The sequence below is a fragment of the Antedon mediterranea genome, chromosome 7 (genome assembly GCF_964355755.1).
Source record: "Antedon mediterranea chromosome 7, ecAntMedi1.1, whole genome shotgun sequence".
NCBI lineage: Eukaryota > Metazoa > Echinodermata > Crinoidea > Comatulida > Antedonidae > Antedon > Antedon mediterranea.
The window spans coordinates 2,907,768-2,926,484 of NC_092676.1; the positions used below are offsets into that span (position 1 = coordinate 2,907,768).

The following is an 18,717-nucleotide window of genomic DNA, read 5'->3' on the forward strand; positions in this document are numbered from 1 at the left end:
ACATCAACAGAAGGCGTGCTGTAGCACCACATCAGCAGAAGACGTGCTGAAGTACGTGTCACATCAGCAGAAGACGTGCTGAAGTGCCACATCAGCAGAAGACGTGCTGAAGCGCCACTTCAGCAGAAGACGTGGCGAAGTGCCACATCAGCAATGTATTGTTAAAACAAATTTTAAAAGAAATCAAAATACCATACTTCTATTTTAATCAATTTAATTTTCTTTTTGTAACAAAAAAAACAATATTTTAACTGTCATGATTAAATCAACATTGTTTGAACTCTATTAATTTGTTCTGTATCTTAAGAAAGATTTGTGATTGGACAACAACTGTGTAAAACATTGTTCAAGGTTTGGTATAAACGATTACAAAACAAAAATCAAGTTGCAATTATTCCTCTAATCAAATTATGGTTCACCGTTAATTTTACATTGTTTAATAAATATAATAATTTATGTTAATAAATAGTGCGTACTATAGAAAAGTAAAAGGTCATCTCATCCAACTGTGACATAACTTATACAGATTCACAAAAGTACTTAACTTGTAAAACACCAACTATAAAATATATGTTTTTCTTTTTTTTTCTCTCATAAATATATTTCCAATTTTAAGAAAATAGTGCATATATCAAAACAAAAAAGGTCAACCAAACTGGTGACTATATCATGTGATCAACATAGAACGGGTGTGTGCAAGAAAAGTCACTGGGTCAAACTTATGATGTAGATGGATCAATGGGTCATGTGATTCCTGGTCACCTGATGTAGATGGATCAATGGGTCATGTGATACCTGATAATATGATGTAGATGAATCAATGAGTCATATGATCCCTAATCACCTAATGTAGATGGATCAATGGGTCATGTGATCCCTAATCACCTGATGTAGATAGATCAATGGGTCATGTGATCCTTGGTCATCTGATCAATGGGTATTAATTGAAAATAAATTGGGTATGTTTTTTGATGTTGATGGAACATCATCAGACACAACCTCTGCAAAGCAACTTTTATTATGATACCTGGTCATCAGACGGAGATGGATGAATTGAAGATGTATTTGGAATGTCTGTCGATGTTGAGGGTACATCATCGGAAGCCACTTTCATTATGATCCCTGGTCATCAGATGTAGATGGATGAATTGAAGATGTATTTGGAATGTCTGTCGATGTTGAGGGTACATCATCGGACACACCATCTGCGAAGCCACTTTCATTATGTTCGCTGGTCAAAAAAGATCCCTGGTCATCTGACGTAGATGGATGGGTACTAGTAGAAGACGTATTGGGAATGTTTGTCGACGTTGAAGGTACATCACCGGACACAGCCTCTGCGAAGCCACTTTCATTAGGGTCACTAGTCAAACAATACGTTCCTATGTCATCTGAAAATATATCTTTTAAATCTCCAAGACTGAGACCTCCAAGCTCCAACTCACTTGAGTTTACTGATGAACTAAAAAAACAAAATTGAAATTTTGTCATTTTTGTCATTTTTATTCTTGCGCTATATACATAAAATTATCCACCGTCCACCTATCCACACAAACAGAATTCATATTTTGTTTTACACTTACTTATTCTGGGTTGTTTGCAACATGGCATGTATACGCTCTTCGATTGTATTCGCTATTAAAAATCGATGGACTACAGTTGGCCTGGAAAAAAAGCAAAACACACACAAGATATTAAAGCAATTTTAAATCTGAACTTTTTTGTAATATAAAGCATATTTGTTTATCAAATCAATCAATCTTTGTACAATAATTTAATCATCAATCATTTAATGTGTTTTGTTGCTGAGTTAAAAGGTCATAAAATTATTGGTGATAGTGTCTCCTTCTTTTCATTGTGTTTTTTTTATGTAATACTTATATAAAAATAAAATGAATACAATCTTACTTAGTTTGTCCAATACGATGAACTCTCCCAATCGCTTGAAGCTCATTGGCCACATTTAAAATCGGTTCAACCAATAGCACATGAGTTGCTTCGATAACATTCAGCCCCTTGGCTCCTGATTGGACGGGAAGTAGAAGAGTTGTAACTTTTTCATCATGCTTGAATTCCATGAGTTTACTTTGGAATTGCGGATGTCCGCCATATTGAACCTGACGATAATCAACATCGTTATCTCGCAACCCTTGAGCTATAACGTCCAACACATCTGTCCACTGACGTTTAAAAAACAGAAAATCAATTTCTTAAACTATCCCTTTTATAATTTGTTCAGTATAATAATAATAGATTTATATAATGCTAATAAACAATGTATCGATGCGCTCGAGTGGAAACAAAAAGGAAGAGAACAAAAAGACAAAAACACCAAGCTAGCACCCAAACCGGAGTGTGGGGATACATCATCACCGCTAACTGGGGATCAGTGTGTAAGTACCCCAGTTAGCATCGGTTAAGTCTTGATCTTTACAGGGATCCGGTGCCCCCTAGCCTAGTCCGAAAACAACAACAGGCGAGAAAGTATATGGCAAATTCTGTATTTAATTACTATTATCATATAAGGTCGAGTATAGTCATAGGGTCAGACATTTTGGGTGGGATACTACCTGGTTACAATAACAATGGAATCCATATGTAAGCATCATTAACAAATTTATCCCTGATTTTAAGCTAGATTATACTTTAGTATTTACTTTCTTGTTAAAAAACCCTACACAATATTTGAAACGTTTGTTTAACATTTACCGTTGAGAAAACTATAGACTTAGCACCAGGCTGTCGCATTTGGATTGTGAGAAGTGTTTTTATCACAGCTTCTATCTTTGTGGAGTGTCCACCCTAAAAAGAAAAGAAAAAAAAACCACACACATACGATATTAATATTTTACAAAAGCACACTGAACATTTTCCTAATAAATTTGTTTTGAAATATGAAATTAAGTTGCTTGTAATGTATCTATATTTGGTACAGTATCATAGGCAAATTCTATGATACAGTGTCACATGTTACACCTGTATTATAGGCCATAATCCTAACTTTAATCTTGATTTGATTTAAATTTGTTAGGAAAATTATCATAAAAAATACATACAAAGTGATAACATAAATTACGGACATTACAACATTTATAAAAGATTTTCCAGGATAGCCCAAAAAAGCTTATTAGCTTATTTCCATTGGGATCCTTTTATAATCTAAAATAAAAAATATAAACATTACAAAGTATTGTATTAAACACGTAAATATAACAAAAACAATAATATATAAAACCAGTTAAATTAAAAGACTATGATTGACTTATAGTTATTTGGTTGTGATTTAACATTTTTCTTAAAATTAATTTTGTCTTATATTCTTAACATAATAGAAGACAAGAACAGAGGATACAGGTGCCACATGTGATACATATGTGACAATGTATTATAGAATTTTCCTATGATACTGTACTGCCATATGTGGAGATACAGAGCAAAACGGACGCTTGAAAACAAACATCTCTTACTTTAACTTTCACTCCATTGTCATTAAGATCGCTCTCCTTCAACCGCGTACTAATGTATGATATTTCCGTCACGTAAGTAGATGAACGGCATGTTGGACACTTGATAGATTTTCGTGATCCAATTGAGGAATGTCTTTGTATGAAAATATCCATGCATTCATTGCAGAAACAATGACCACATTGTAACACTGTCCACTAAAAACGTAAAATATATCATATTAATATAATATTAGAAAGATTGATGAGCGATTATTATAAAACCTCTCCTATTAATAATAATAATATCAAACACTTATAGAGAGGTCTTTACCAGAGTCTCACAGCGCAACATGAAAAGAATAACTATTGAAATAGGTGAGTTTTCAGGAGAGAAAAGAGGATGGAGTGTAATGGATGGAACGAGGAAGTTGGTTCCAGATCTCTGGTGCCTGAGCAAAGAAGCACAGATTTTAGGTTGGTTGTAGGTGGTGTTAACATAAGAGGAATCATTTAAAAACGAAGACCTCTGCATAGTGGGACATATGGTTTAAGTTCATGAAGATAATGTGGAGGGACACTTGGCCCGCAAAATGAGGAAAAATATATGTTTCAACACTATGGCCAACCCTACTTAAGGACGTAACCGTATAAGGTGACAAAAACAGGCTGATTTAACTAAAAATAATTCATTCAGATGGTTATTAATACAAAAATGGATCTTTATAATAATTATTTTTAAATTGGGTTAAATTTAAAGATTACCTGGCAACCCAGTGGGGCAACGCATATGGGACATTGCTCTGGATTTTCTCCGTTTTCTTGTTTACTGAAGCCTGATGTTGCCAAGTTGGCTAGATAAAGCTGCTGACTTAGTTTCTTTCGCAACTCATTCGTAGCAAAGACATGGTCGTTAAGTAACTTGTACCATTGTTGTTCAATCTAAAATAAAAATTAATTACAAATTACTATTACTAACTAACTAACAAAAACTATAAAACACTTTTTTGTCAAACCAGTTTGATAGTGTAGACAATCATGTAAGGATTTCGTAAAAGAATTTACAAACATTTTTAAAAGTAGAAAAGACATTTTACCTGCCCTGCCCCAATAACATATGTAATCTTAGGATCGACTGGTTCCCAAGAATGCCGTACTCTGAGGCGCGTAGTGGCCATCAATAACTCATCCAACGCACCTACACGATTATCTAACGCTATCCGCATACCACGTAACAGCTAGCAGAAAAGACGAGTACATCAATTCAACATTTATTTAAAAAAATCATCATCATCATCAAAACAGAAAATGTAAACAAAATCATACATTTAAAGATAAATAAGGTAAATAATACGGACTACATTTTTTAGGAATTTAATTAGAAGTAAAAATACTTGTAAACAGTAAAGTAAATAAAAACTCACTTTTTTATTCATACTAAGTTTTCTGGAATTTTATTTTATACTGTTAAAATATTGATGATTTTGGCAAAAGTCCATTGGGTTTTTACAAGTAAAATCATTTTTTGTTGTTAATTTAACTCTACTATTTTGTTGTCATGCTTTGGCGGACAATACATCTTTAAGAATTATAAGCTGGCCCTAGATTTGTTTTGATTGATTTTCTAACATTTTGTTAAAGGTTTAACCAAAATGTATCACCTTATATTCTTTCCTGTAGGATTCTAATGTTTCAATGTGAACCGTTCCTTCTTTGACAAGGTAGTCACTCACAACATTCTTGCAACATGACAGCAACGTACGCAGAATGCGTTCAACCTCATTCATAGCCCAGGTTCCTTGCTGTTTTTTCAACTCTCTCCCATTAACCTTTTTATTTCTAAGAGAAACGAAACATATGACAATATAAATAAGATAATCCATCTACAATCATCCTTAAGCCTATTTTCCACTAGGGCGAACTTTTTCTCGTGAATCGTAAGCGCGAGCTTTTATGCATGCGTATTCATGTTTCCATCTTCCAAATCTCTCTCTACACATGCGTATTAGCTGAAACCTTTGATTCGCCTAGTGAAGAAATCAGCTTTAGAGTGGCATATAGCAGTTAAAACTAATAGTAGTCACTGTGTTGTGCGCTGAACCGTGAAATACCATAGTTTCCTTCGTGCCATAGTTCGAATCCCATCTCCGCTCTTTGTTAGTTCCAACTTGCGACTTGGAATAAACGTATATCTTTCAGATGGTCATGCGTACAACATGGCTCATTTGCATGTTAAAGAACGCAATACATGCTTCGAACAAGAGAAGGGGATCATCTCCTGGTGTTCTGACCAATTTACCAGCAGAAGGATCCTACTGGAACCAAGTCTAAAGATCTGTCTACACTATCAAACTATTTTGACAAAAAAAATTTGATATGCCTAAACATGGTAGTGATATGCCCAAATATGGTAGTGATATGACATCATCTTGCTCATATATGGGCACATCACATAAGTTTAATAATGCGGACAGAGCTTAAAGACTTAGTGGGTTATCCTCGGTGTGCAATAACAATAACAAACAAACTATAAAAGAATTTAACAAGCTTTAAAAAACTGAGCTGAGCTACTTACGTATTACTAAAAGCAAAAAGCAGGACTTGATAGTCATCAAACACAGTGTCTGCTACACAAAAGGGACATCTGTAAAATACGATAAATTATTAAAATTTTTTTTTGTTAAAGTTAAAATGTAAATTACTGAAATAACAATGTTGTGTAATTGAAAAAAAAATGCGAAAACGCTCTATTCTATAATATAAATCGGCGAGTCACATAAGGCAAATTACTGGAAAATGACAATACTGTGGGAGATAAAAAATAAAATAAGCAGAAAGCTATTAAAATCAAAACGATAAAGTAATAAAACAGCCAACAAAAACACTAGCCCTTCATCAGTACAAGTGAGAGTACTGGGAAGGTTTTTTGTTTTATCGCAGTAATAATAAAAATAAGCAAATTAATATAGAAAACTAGTACACCAGGCTAATCCCCTATGTGTCTTGAACACTCGATGGCTACGTATTCAGTTCCACAGTTCCACTGTCTTAACCGCTCGGTTACTCAATTGCTCAATATATATATAGATACAACCAATAACCACCCGTACTTACGTCTTTTTAGGCTTATCATCTCTTCGATGGCATTCAACACACTGCTGTATCAATTGATCAGTGGGTTCACAGTTGAGGCTATCGATGGTTTCACACACTACCAATCGTTTCTCTTTCAATAAATCCAGATGACGAACAACGAGAAACTGAAGACCAGACAGGTCCCTAAATCTGAAAAAAAAAACACAAACAAATCATATAAATAGATTGTAACAAGAGGCCACCTTCAGGACCCAGCGAAGAGTAAGTGGCCGAGCGGTTAAGACAGTGGAATCGTAATTACGTAGCCTTAACATCGGCAAGGGTTCGAGGCTCACTTGCTCTGTGGTTCTGGTGGTAGAACGAGCCTTCTCGGACAAGGACTATAAACTGTAACTTGAACAATACCATGAAAGTCCCAGTGGTCTAATGGTTAGGACATCTGCATATCAAGCAGAAGGCTCCGGGTTCTAATCTCAGTTGGGGAGAACTTTTTCTTATTCTCACAGATTTCCACATCTTATCATTTAAAATTATATATATCACAGGGAACTTTAGAATTCATGTTCTGTGCCTGTTGTGTTTCTCTTATGTCTGTAAATTTACTACATATAAATTTGTGGTTTTCTGTCAATATCATCATTTAACTGTTTTCACGACTCACACAATATATAGCGGTCTAGTTTTGTGAAGGAGTGATATTGTTTTAAGCATCAACATGCAGTGTCCGTAAGCGCTAACTGTATACAGTCAATAGCTACCATGTGATCTGTATCATGGTTATAAGTACAAGTATTCCATACGTAGTCAGTTGAAATGTATCTTGGCGTATTGGATAAATTTCATGGTATATGCTAGGCTTACCTGTTGACTATGCTGACAACACCAACAGTAGCATTGGCCTCTAAATCTGTTTTTATCTTATTCGTGATCAAATCTTCTAACTCAAGTTCTTGGAACAAGTAAATGGCGTCTATCCACCAATTAGAATCAATTGTAACCTAATTAATGGAATAATAATTCTCGGAGAGTCAGTATATCTAGTATGAACAAAATACACATTTCAGAACAACGATTGTAAAGCGTGGTTCCCACTAGCGACGCAACACAAGGACGTAACGCAATGCAAGTGAATTGACCAATCACAAGCGATGGCTTATTCGCTTGTGATTGCTAACTGTCTATAACTTCGCTTGTCATTGGTTAAAATGCTTGCGTTGCGTTTACGTCCTTGCGTTACGTTCTAGTGGGAACCAAGCTTTAATATGAATGATAGTTTGTTTAGTGGAAACCAGTAAAACTCTACCTTACGTTTCAAGACAGTTTATTTTAGCTATCAGCTTGACTTCTTCAGTTGCTGATAGCTAGAAGAAACTGTCTTGAAACGTAAGGTAAAGTTGTTTTGTTTTGTTTTATTTTGACTTAATTTGTGCTACTTAGTTTTGTTATTTTTGTATTTTATAAGTAATGATGGAGTAAGAGCAGTTTTCTGTTTGGGCTCATGCCTATTACTTGCTCCTGGCAAGATGAATTGTAAAATGTACTTTATGAACTTTTGCCGAATAAATATTATTATTATTATTATTATTATATTAATATACCAATAGAAAATGTTTTCACTGTAAATATAAAGCTCTGTCTACACTATCAAACTAGTTTAACAAAAAAAAGTGTGATGTGCCCAAATATGGTAGTGATATGACATCATCATGTCCATATATGGGCACATCACATTTATTATCACATAAAGTTTGATAGTATAGACAGAGCTTAAGTATGAAGATGTTTAACCTGTGAGGCCAAGTCTTGTAACGTTTCTTGCATAAGCTTCAAGTTTTCTTCCGCACTGGTCACTTTCACTAATGCTTTAGCCATATACCCATCATGTATTTCAGATGCCTGAAATATAAACAAACTTCATTAATATTGAAACGTGGCAGGCTATGGGCACTTGACCTTTCACACGATTGCCTAAAATTTATTAATTTAAAATCTCCTTGCTTTTCTTCTTTATATCCAAATTATCTTAAAACTATACTAACAAATATTACTGTTATATTATATCAACACTAATGACATAATTTCATAAAATGTTCTCATTCTTCATAACATTTTTTAAACTAAAAGTTGTGCCAAGTCATTTCTCGGGTTCATTCTATGGTCACTGTACAGATAGGCTACTACATCATTACTTTTATGAATGAATGGCTAGTTGGTGACAAGAACGCTAGTTGATCAAACCCACTTTATGATCATTCAGGAAAACACCTCACGACATAATAAAAACATATTATTAGTTGTCTACAGTTTGGAGTAGGCCCTCTACAGATCAACCACAGGTGAGTTCTTTTTTATGTTCACTTACCCTCTCTTTTAATTGGTCATCTCGCAGCGTAGGGTGAACGCCCGCTGGTTTGGTATCCAGCAGCTTATGCAAGTTGACCATAGCGTGGTACAACTGTAACTTATCTGTTCGCAACTTGTCTTTAAATTCGTCCGACGATCGTAGTACTTCACGGTATTTCTCAACTGCTTCAACAATCTACAGTAATAATATTATTTATTAAACATTGCTTATGTTTATTTCTTTTCTTTTTTTCTTTCTTTTATTCAATTTTACAAACTTCATAAATAATACAAGTTATGTGAAACAATGATAACAGGTATCATAGTAATAAACAATAAGGTAATCAAACTAATCATTACTGAAATAGGCAAAAGTAGGTTAGTTTTGCTAATTTTTTTGTTTTTCGAAAAGAATTACTAATTCATGAATATCCAAAACAAAGCATTTTTAATGATAGTTATCACTGCAAGAAAACAAAAACTTTCCCAGTACAACTATGCTCATTTTGATACCCCATCTGTATATGATACTGTACATGCTTGTGTACAACAAATATACATCACAACTCCTAATATAGATAGAACAATTATTTTAAAAAGTAGTAATATTATTATTGATTACAAATTGCTTAAGTTTACTCAAACTAATTATTACTGCGAGATAACAAAAACCTTCCCAGTACAACTGTTTTCATTTTCAACTTTTTTGTTACTTTTTTTAGGAGCCTAGGTGTAAAGCTTTATACTTATATAAATTTCCTTTCACACATACTATGTTTTTATTAATTAATAGACAGGTTTCGCAATCTTACGAATACGATAACGAAAACGGATACGTCACGCACACGTATTCGTTTTCGTAAGCCATAAAAAAATCTGTTTCGCATGGCAACGAAATATTGAGGCGCGTCCAAAATATGACGCAGGTACGTGTTGCTTGGCTGCCTAGGCCTAGCGTAACATCAAAGCGAGTGAGGACTTTAAAAACTGCTATTTATCTAAATTGACCTGGCATTTTAGTAAATTACTTTAGTAAATTACTTTCAATAAATCTATAATTATATTATAATCATGAATCATTCCTAATTCAAATGCAAAATGTGCAAAATAGATCAAAAACTATACTCGTTTTGTAGTTACGAATATGACTGGTGATATTCGTCAGAACACGAATACGCTTTACGAATATGAAATGGGGATCAGCTCAAAAGTTTCACAAATGTATGACGTATCCGTTTTCGTTATCGTATTCCTAAGGTTGCGAAACCTCCCTATTATCGTACATGTTTATATAATTATTATTTTATGTATTTTTAATATGTGTGAAGAATATTTATTGAATATTGAATAAACGAATTGAATTGAAAAACAAAGATACCTCAGATTTCATAATATGGACAGCTGCCAGGCCGTTGAGGGAGCACACCAACTGACGATGGCACTCTTCACTTTCAATCTTCGCCTTTTCTTGCAGTGAAACCAGAAGTTGATCCATTGTGAGATAATCTTTCTGAAGTGGGATGAACTGACCACGGACGGCTTGCGGATGACAACAGGCTTGACGTAATCGCAGCAAAGGGTTCATGAGCTTTTGAACAGTGTCTCTGTCAACGTCGCATAGTTTGGTCTTTAGATCTGTGTTCCTTAGGTTATGTAATGCCTGAAATATTATAAGAAACAAACAAATTAAACAAATATGTTTAAAAAAACTGTACCATTTTGATTTCACAGCCAATCTAGAAATTATTTCATGGAAATATGTACAATCTGAATATTTAATGAACTATTCATGTCATCATAAATTTGATCAGATACAACTCGCAATTTTAAATAAAGCTTAAACATTTTCAAAAAATATATCTCCAATCTTTCATCAACTAAAAGTCTAAACTAAAGGTTTGAGGTCCATTAGTCACCAACAAATTGACAATTAATCAGTACTTTCAATCAAGTTGGTATCATGAATACTAATTGATTAAACCCACTGTTTGATTTTAGGACCATTCAAGAAATAATATTTTTTTTTTAAACAATACTAACCCACATAAATCGGCCACTACAATCGCTGTGCTGCTTCTTATAGAAATGTTGCTCAACCGGTGAAAATTTCAACCAATGTCGCTCCTCTGTCTGCGGTGGAAGGTTGATCTGCAGAGAAAAGGAATGTCATGTCTAAAAGGTAATTACAGTACAGTAAATTGGATATAAGCAACTTCTTAATCAACAGTTAACTTACTTGGTCAATTACATCTTAAACCAGTTAACTTACTTGGTCAATTACATCTTAAACCAATTAACTTACTTGGTCAATTGCATCTTAAACCAGTTAACTTACTTGATCAATAACATCTTTCTTTGATGTTCGCCAAAGGACTTCTGCAACAGCTTCTTGTATAGGTCTTGTCTTTCCCAAATAGAATGGACGGCAAAGTAACTGATCCCACCAACATTTAACCCAATATGGCTCAACTCCAATAAACAACAACAGACCATAAAGATCTAAAACAGAATTATGATTAACTGAATTGTAACTAAATTTAAATTTGGGTGAACAAAATCTCAGGGTAGGATAAAATATTTCAGTACATGGAGTTGTACTAGAGGGGTTTAAGTGTAGTTAAAACTAGGTGGAACATTTTGAAATAAGCCAGGCTGAAAGGAATTGTAATTTGTTCTATAAACTTACCATCCATACTACGTTGTATAGGAGTTCCAGTGATGCACCATCTGTTTACAGCTTTTAAGCGCAATGCCATCTCAGCAGACTACAAGTAAACAGTACTGTATATTCAAATGAACGAGTAAACATTCCAATAAAAAGCTTTTAATCTTTTTAATGCTAAGATCAATGCCCTCTATATACTTCACACTAAGCCCGGATTGTGGTCCGATGGTCGGTTAAAATTTATAAAAACACTCACTGATGCATGCCCCAGATTTTTCTAGTCACTGGACTAAATACAGACGCGGTGCGAACTTAGCATAACCTGTTTAGCTTGAAAGATTATTACAACCCACCGCAGCTCCATCTTCTAAACCCTCTCCGGCCAGCCTTACCCCTTTAGCATCTACCCTTGCTATCCAGGCTAGCATTTGTTAGCTACATCCCTTATACTCTTACCTTAGCTGTTGGTGACTCAATCATTTGCGCTTCATCCAGGCACACTCTCCACCATTCCACAAACGGCAAGGGGCTAGGTGTCGCCATGTAACGCTTAGCATGCCGAAGCTTACGTCCTGCATTATCTTTAAAAAGCAACAAACATTCTTGCTACATTCTTTGTATATATGTCTTTTTTATTTTATACAAAAGAAAATTTGTTTCTAAGTTTTCTGTATCAGTGTATATATCTTTCAAATGTATGCTTTTATTTTTCTGTATATATGTTATACCTTTTCTTTACTTTTAAACCTGGACCATTTTAAAAGTAGTACTACATTACTGAATATGCAATCCAGTCAAAAGAAAACAGAAAAATATATAAATGTTTGTTTATTACAGTAGTCTAAATGTGTTATAAAAAAAATGCGGAATATTTATGGAGAGAATATAACTTGAAAGATGGCCTGGTTTAACAAAGAGGACTTATTTACCATTACAGTGAGGTAGATCAACATAGTGTAGTTCTGAGCTCAACTTATCATATGTTGTCAGCACTATGTCATAGGATGCCAACTCTTTTGGTTGAATATAACCATGCTTCTTGATTCCTTTGTACACCTAATAACAAAAGAAGAAACGCAAAAACAACTGCAATTTGAGATATGTAAAATAGTATAAATAACCACGGCAGGATGCTCTGGAGATCAAAGGGTTTATCTGTGGCTGCGACACGATCAGTTCCATGCTCCGTAACAGACACCGCATGCTGCAGAGATTTTGTCCATAGTACAGTACTGTTGGTATTTGTCACAGCCAGACATAAGATCAAAGAACTGTTAAGAGTTCCTATCTTGGCAAGGCTAGTTTAGTGTCCTGTTGTTGCCTTGAACTAACAGAGGCTAAATAATGCAATCTGTTGTGACAACAAGTTCTAGGGTGTTTGGTTCAAATCTGTGCAACCCTGTTTAAAAAATGAAATATCAAGGGGAATTGGGACTTGCTTCCTTGCTTGATACCAGGCTCCGCAGCTAACCAATATGCATACCCTATGACCTACAAGGTTGAGGTTACACAAGAAATACACATAAGAATCGGAGGTCCTCAGTGTCTCTTCTTGTTTTGGAGTGCACACTATCTGAAAAAAGAATTTGATGGCACGTAGCGAGTGGCCGAGCGGTTAAGACAGTGGAACCGTAATCACGTAGCCATAACATCGGCAGGGGTTCGAGGCTCACTCACTCCATGGTTCTGGTGGTAGAACGAGTCTTCTCGGATAAGGACTATAAACCGTAGGTCCAGTGTGCACAACTTGCTCGTGTGCACTTTAAAGAACCTAGTACATCTTTCGAGATGAGTAGGGGGTTACCCCAGTGTATTAGTACATCACAGCCACTGATCACCAACTGGGCCCTCTGGGAGATCAGTCTTTGACTGAAGAGGTTACCCAGTATAAAGATAAAACAAACAAACAAACAAACAAAGAAACCAATACTTACCAACATCTTAATTGCGGAGAGATTCACATGGCGGTTGATCTCATCTACCCACTGGTGGCATATGGCTGCTGGTGTGACAATTAGAGTAGCAGACGATTTTACTGCATCCTGGAAAGAGATAACATCATTTCTTAAAATTGGAACATTTTCAATGTAAAGCCTTGTCTACACTAAGTGACAAATGTGATGTGCCCATATATGGACATGATGATGTCATATCACTACCATATTTAAGCATATCATTACCATACTTGGGCACATCAACAGCAACATTTTTTTTGTCAAACTAGTTTGATAATGTAGACAGAGCATGATAAAATGATTATTATATTCTAAATGTGATTAACAATATTTATTTCTTCGTCAAAATGAAAAGATTAAAAAAATTATTATATGTATTTGGTCTACACTTTTAAAATTTACGTGTATGTGATGTGCCCATACATGAATATGTAATATCACGAATATGTAATATCACTACCACATTTGGCCATATCACCACCATATTTGGGCACATCACACTTTTTTTGTCAAAGTAGTTTGATAGTGTAGACAGAGCTTTAGAAGAATTGCCAAATTAAATATACAAAAAAAAAAAAATCATTTCTTACTATTAACGACCAACAATGTGGACATTGGTAGTCTTGTTTGTCCAGTATGTCTGTATCCATGTTGACGCATTTAGTATGTTGCCACACTTTGCACCTAACACACTGCACAACTAAATCAGAATAATCCTCTTGCATACCGCAAAGACACTGCAGTATTCTGGGCTCCCCAGTAACGGCAGTTTCACAAGACTTCTTAGTATTCTTTGGTTTATGACGTTTGTCTGGAATGGCTGCTTCACCATCAGTATCTGATGTTTCTTCATCGCTACAACTGCTAATCTCTGTGTGTTCTCCAGCTGGTTCACCATCACACATTGGTACATCAAGACTGGTTGTGGTTGAGTCAGCATTACACATTGGTACATCACGATTGGTTGTGGTTGAGTCACCATTAGACATTGGTACATCATGATTGGTTGTGGTTGAGTCAGCATTACACATTGGTACATCACGATCGGGTGTGATTGAGTCAGCATTACACATTGGTACATCAAGATTGGTCGTTGTTGAGTCAATATTGCAGATGGGTTTACTAGTTTCAGTTGATGAACCACTGTTTAGCTTACCAGTACCAGCTGGTTCATCTGTACTAGTTGGTTTACCAGTACCAGCTGGTTCTCCATTGACAGTTTCAATCAACATCTGTGATAGTTCACTTTCTTCTTTTGGTTCCGTAAAAATCTCTATTAATGATTCTACATCTGTTCCGAGGTCTTTCTCATTATCACATTTTCTTAAGCTGCCATTTACTTCTGGATTTGGCGAGCAATGTCTCTTGTGGTTTAGTATCAACGCTAGTACTTCTACCGTTTTTCCAAGTCCCATTTCATCAGCAAGAATGCCACCGGGGAACGACTGTGGTTGGAGGAACTTTACACGTGTAAATCTAAATGCAATAAAAAAAAAGGCTCATTAATTTCCTTAATCTGTGGAAAAGAATCACGGTCATCAGATTTGAATTAGGAATATAATCATTATAACCCTTACTCACCAGCGGCAACAAAGGTCACTGCCACAGAATATTAATCAGTCTTTTGACCTTTGACACGTATTACATGATACAGTATCACATGCGAAAACTGTATTATATAGTATTTTTAAGATTAGGTTACGGCTAAAGAAAAAAGATGTTATGGGACGCTGTGCTTAGGAAATGTCCCATGATACTATGTAATTTCCCATGACATTTGCCTAGATACACCAATAGAATCGGATATCAACATATTGTAACAAAACTTACATTCCACTATTAGCATTGTAATATAGAGGAGAACCATCCAGTTTAGTCCAAAGGCAATGTAACTCTAAAAAGATAGAAATTGTATCTCAAGTTTATCAGATAAAACTACTGTACTACATTTCATTCTTATAATCTGTCTACACTATCAAACTTTGTGACAACAAATGTGATGTGCCCATATATGGACATGATGTTGACATATCACTACTTTTTTTTTGTCAAACTAGTTTGATAGTGTAGACAAAGCTTTAAATAAATTCAGAATAAATAATAAAATGTAGTAGTTTTATCTGATAAGCTTTGTTTGGGTAATTACACAAACTGTTTATTACCATGGTTACTGCCTCACAAATGTCTACATAGAAACAAACAAAGCTTTGCATTATTGCAGTAAAACAATGCAGTTACTGCAGTAACTATGATCCCTTAAATCAGAATTTATAATGTAATGTAATTTCCATTGTTCTGCATGAATGAATAGGTGTCATTTCAATTTTTTAATTCATTTATTTTTTATTTACCATTTTCTTTTGTTTTATCATTTATTAGTTTTTCTTTTTTGATCATCCACTGGACGGCTTCTTTCTGATATTCTCTCAGCTTAGGAACAAGTTTATCGTGTTGAACATCTCCTATAGAGTAAAGCCATGATTTGTCTTCTTCTTTGTGAAATTTTCGGACAAATTTAAAGACATCGTCAAAATCCTGACGTTGTCTTATTACACATCCTGTGGAATCTAAAAAGAGAATTTATGATTTGCAGACAATTGTTTGTAAATGTGCCCAAATATGGTAGTGATATGACATCGTCATGTCCATATATGGGCACATCACATTTTTATGGCACATAAAGTTTGATATGTTCTATCAAAAATAAACAAATATATATTATTTTAGAGGAATTTGATTTGTGTATTTAAGTAAAGTAATTATAGGAAATTTGGACATTATTATACAAGAAGGTTAAAGTCTTTGACAGTGAGCTTTCTAGGACTGTTTCATTAGTTTGTAGGAGTTTAAAAAATTAATAGGTCTCTTCTCAAAGGGATAAGGCCAATGTCGGTTTATTAAAATATATCACCTTCAATATGAATTCCTCGCAACCATTCCATGACACTCTGTGTACACTTTTGGAAATGCGTCAGTTTGCTGGATTCAGCAGCAAACTTTGGCGTTTTCAACGCCACTTCACCTATCCAGACTTCAAGATCCAAAGACGATTTCGAAGCGCAATACTCCCCCTTTGTCACACTGAAGTGTTTGCCTCTACCGACACGGCAGACAACCTCTAACCCGTCTATGTAAGCATCCTTCGTAACACTCTCAATCCCAGCATCAAAACAAATGTACGGGCCACCAAAGTTAACGTTTTCATTATTTGAATCGCTGTCGAAAACTACATAAAATTTTTGTTTTGTATTTTCTGTGATTGTGAACAAGGAAAAATTGTTATGAGATGGTAGCGTTTTCGGTAATAAATCAGGTGGTGAATCCTCTAGAGGGCAGTCTTCATCGGTTTTCAAAGAATGTGGACTTAATTGAAGACTGAACGTTCCTATTTTGAATATGCTTTTGGGTGGAGATTTATCATGGATTGTTATGCTATAATCAGAAATGTCCCATAATGCTTTGTACTGTTGAAAACTTATTTCATGTGGATGAAGCACTTGTAGCTGTTGATTGCTAATTTGCATATTGGTCAGTGAGAATGGATCATTAGTGTGAGCTTCATTTTCAACTTCATCAATGGTGGATGTTGCTGGTGCTAGGTTGCCACTTAAGTGCAAATTCCACGAAAGGCATGACCGTTTTTCATCAGCCATGCGAACTGGAACTTTCTTGCGTTTACGTGGCATCTTGCAATCTGCTGAATAAAAGATATATGTATTTATCTTGACATAGAAATGAATGAAAGCGCGCCGTTAGGTCTACTACTACTACTGCTGTACTGTCTTACTTAACACTGAGAGGCTGGGCAGTGTTAGTTAGACTAGAGTAGAGTAGGCCTAGGCTAGGCTAGCTAGGCTAGTCTAAGGAATAAGAGAGTACTTTCTAGTTGCAGCAGCTGGCGAGCTAGGCCTAGCTAGGCTACTCTATCTAACACTGCCCTGTTTTCGGTTGTTTATGCTTGTTTTCGGTTGTTTTTAATAATTAGACTGACCCGTTTTTACAGTAATGTCGTTGTTGTCGTGTCGTGTGCGCCTCTCTCTCTCTGCATCAGTGCATCTCTTCGCGCGTTCGACATGCATGACTTGACCTTATTTACATATCATGTAAACATTAGCAACGTGGAACACGGAGAGAGAAGAAAAGGTGGAGGATCATAAGCCTAGCTAGCCTAGGTTTGAATTAATGGTAGGTTGAAACGATATACAATAACAATTTTTCGGTATAGTAATAATTTGTTTATTCTAACTAGAAATGATAAAGGAATCCATGAAAAATTCTTGTAGCCTTGGCTATTTTAGCATAGGTTTAGATAGTGTATGTAGTTATGTACAATGTAGGCCCAGCCTGGCTGGCTAGATAGATAGGGCTAGGCCGCAGTGTACTGTAGTGTGTCTAAGTCTAGATTTTAAGATCAAACTTTGCCAAAAAGAAAAATCTTCCCTCTAGGCCTTCCCTCTAGGCAATAGCGAGTAAAGATGACTGGTAAGAAAAGCCGACCTAAAACCCATGCCTTGTCGTTAGTTTTACGAATTCTGTGATACAAATGTTGAAATTTGAATAATAAAATAACTTCTAGTTGTTCATAACTGTAATGAGGATACACTGGATTTTAACAGGTTAATATAGATCCTTATTTTATATCATGGAGGTATAATATTTTTATACCTCCATGCTTATATTATTAATAAAATAAAGCACCTGCTTGTGTTGCCCGAAAGCTCTGCTAACTTTTCTGTCTGTTTTACTTTATCGTTTTGATTTAGCGTTTCGCTTTTTTTTTGTATCTTCATTGAGATCCAGCCACTGATACCCACAGCATTGTCATTTTTTCAGTGCTTATTTTATTTTGTATCTCCATTGAGATCCAGCCACTGATACCCACAGCATTGTCATTTTTTCAGTGCTTATTTTATTTTGTATCTCTCCATTGAGATCCAGCCACTGATACCCACAGCATTGTCATTTTTTCAGTGCTTATTTTATTTTGTATCTCCATTGAGATCCAGCCACTGATACCCACAGCATTGTCATTTTTTCAGTGCTTATTTTATTTTGTATCTCCATTGAGATCCAGCCACTGATACCCACAGCATTGTCATTTTTTCAGTGCTTATTTTATTTTGTATCTCCATTGAGATCCAGCCACTGATACCCACAGCATTGTCATTTTTTCAGTGCTTATTTTATTTTGTATCTCCATTGAGATCCAGCCACT

General features: G+C 35.2%; 1 protein-coding gene across 1 annotated transcript; it reads right to left on the minus strand.

Annotated features, from left to right (window-relative positions):
* Positions 1–375: 375 nt before the first annotated feature.
* On the minus strand, positions 376–17,535 carry LOC140055292 (E3 ubiquitin-protein ligase SHPRH-like). The gene is made up of 25 exons (XM_072100594.1): positions 17,494–17,535; positions 16,414–17,196; positions 15,854–16,069; positions 15,333–15,396; positions 14,093–14,978; positions 13,482–13,589; positions 12,477–12,603; positions 12,004–12,128; positions 11,569–11,647; positions 11,218–11,381; positions 10,923–11,030; positions 10,261–10,542; positions 8,902–9,078; positions 8,328–8,435; positions 7,401–7,537; positions 6,558–6,728; positions 6,019–6,087; positions 5,105–5,282; positions 4,541–4,681; positions 4,209–4,385; positions 3,468–3,662; positions 2,710–2,802; positions 1,909–2,180; positions 1,584–1,664; positions 376–1,462 (listed from the first exon to the last, which is right to left on the minus strand). Exons 2-25 carry the CDS (start codon positions 17,186–17,188, stop codon positions 1,114–1,116), a joined length of 5,082 nt encoding a protein of 1,693 aa, XP_071956695.1. The 5' UTR covers positions 17,189–17,196; positions 17,494–17,535; the 3' UTR covers positions 376–1,113.
* Between the last annotated feature and the right edge of the window lie 1,182 nt (positions 17,536–18,717).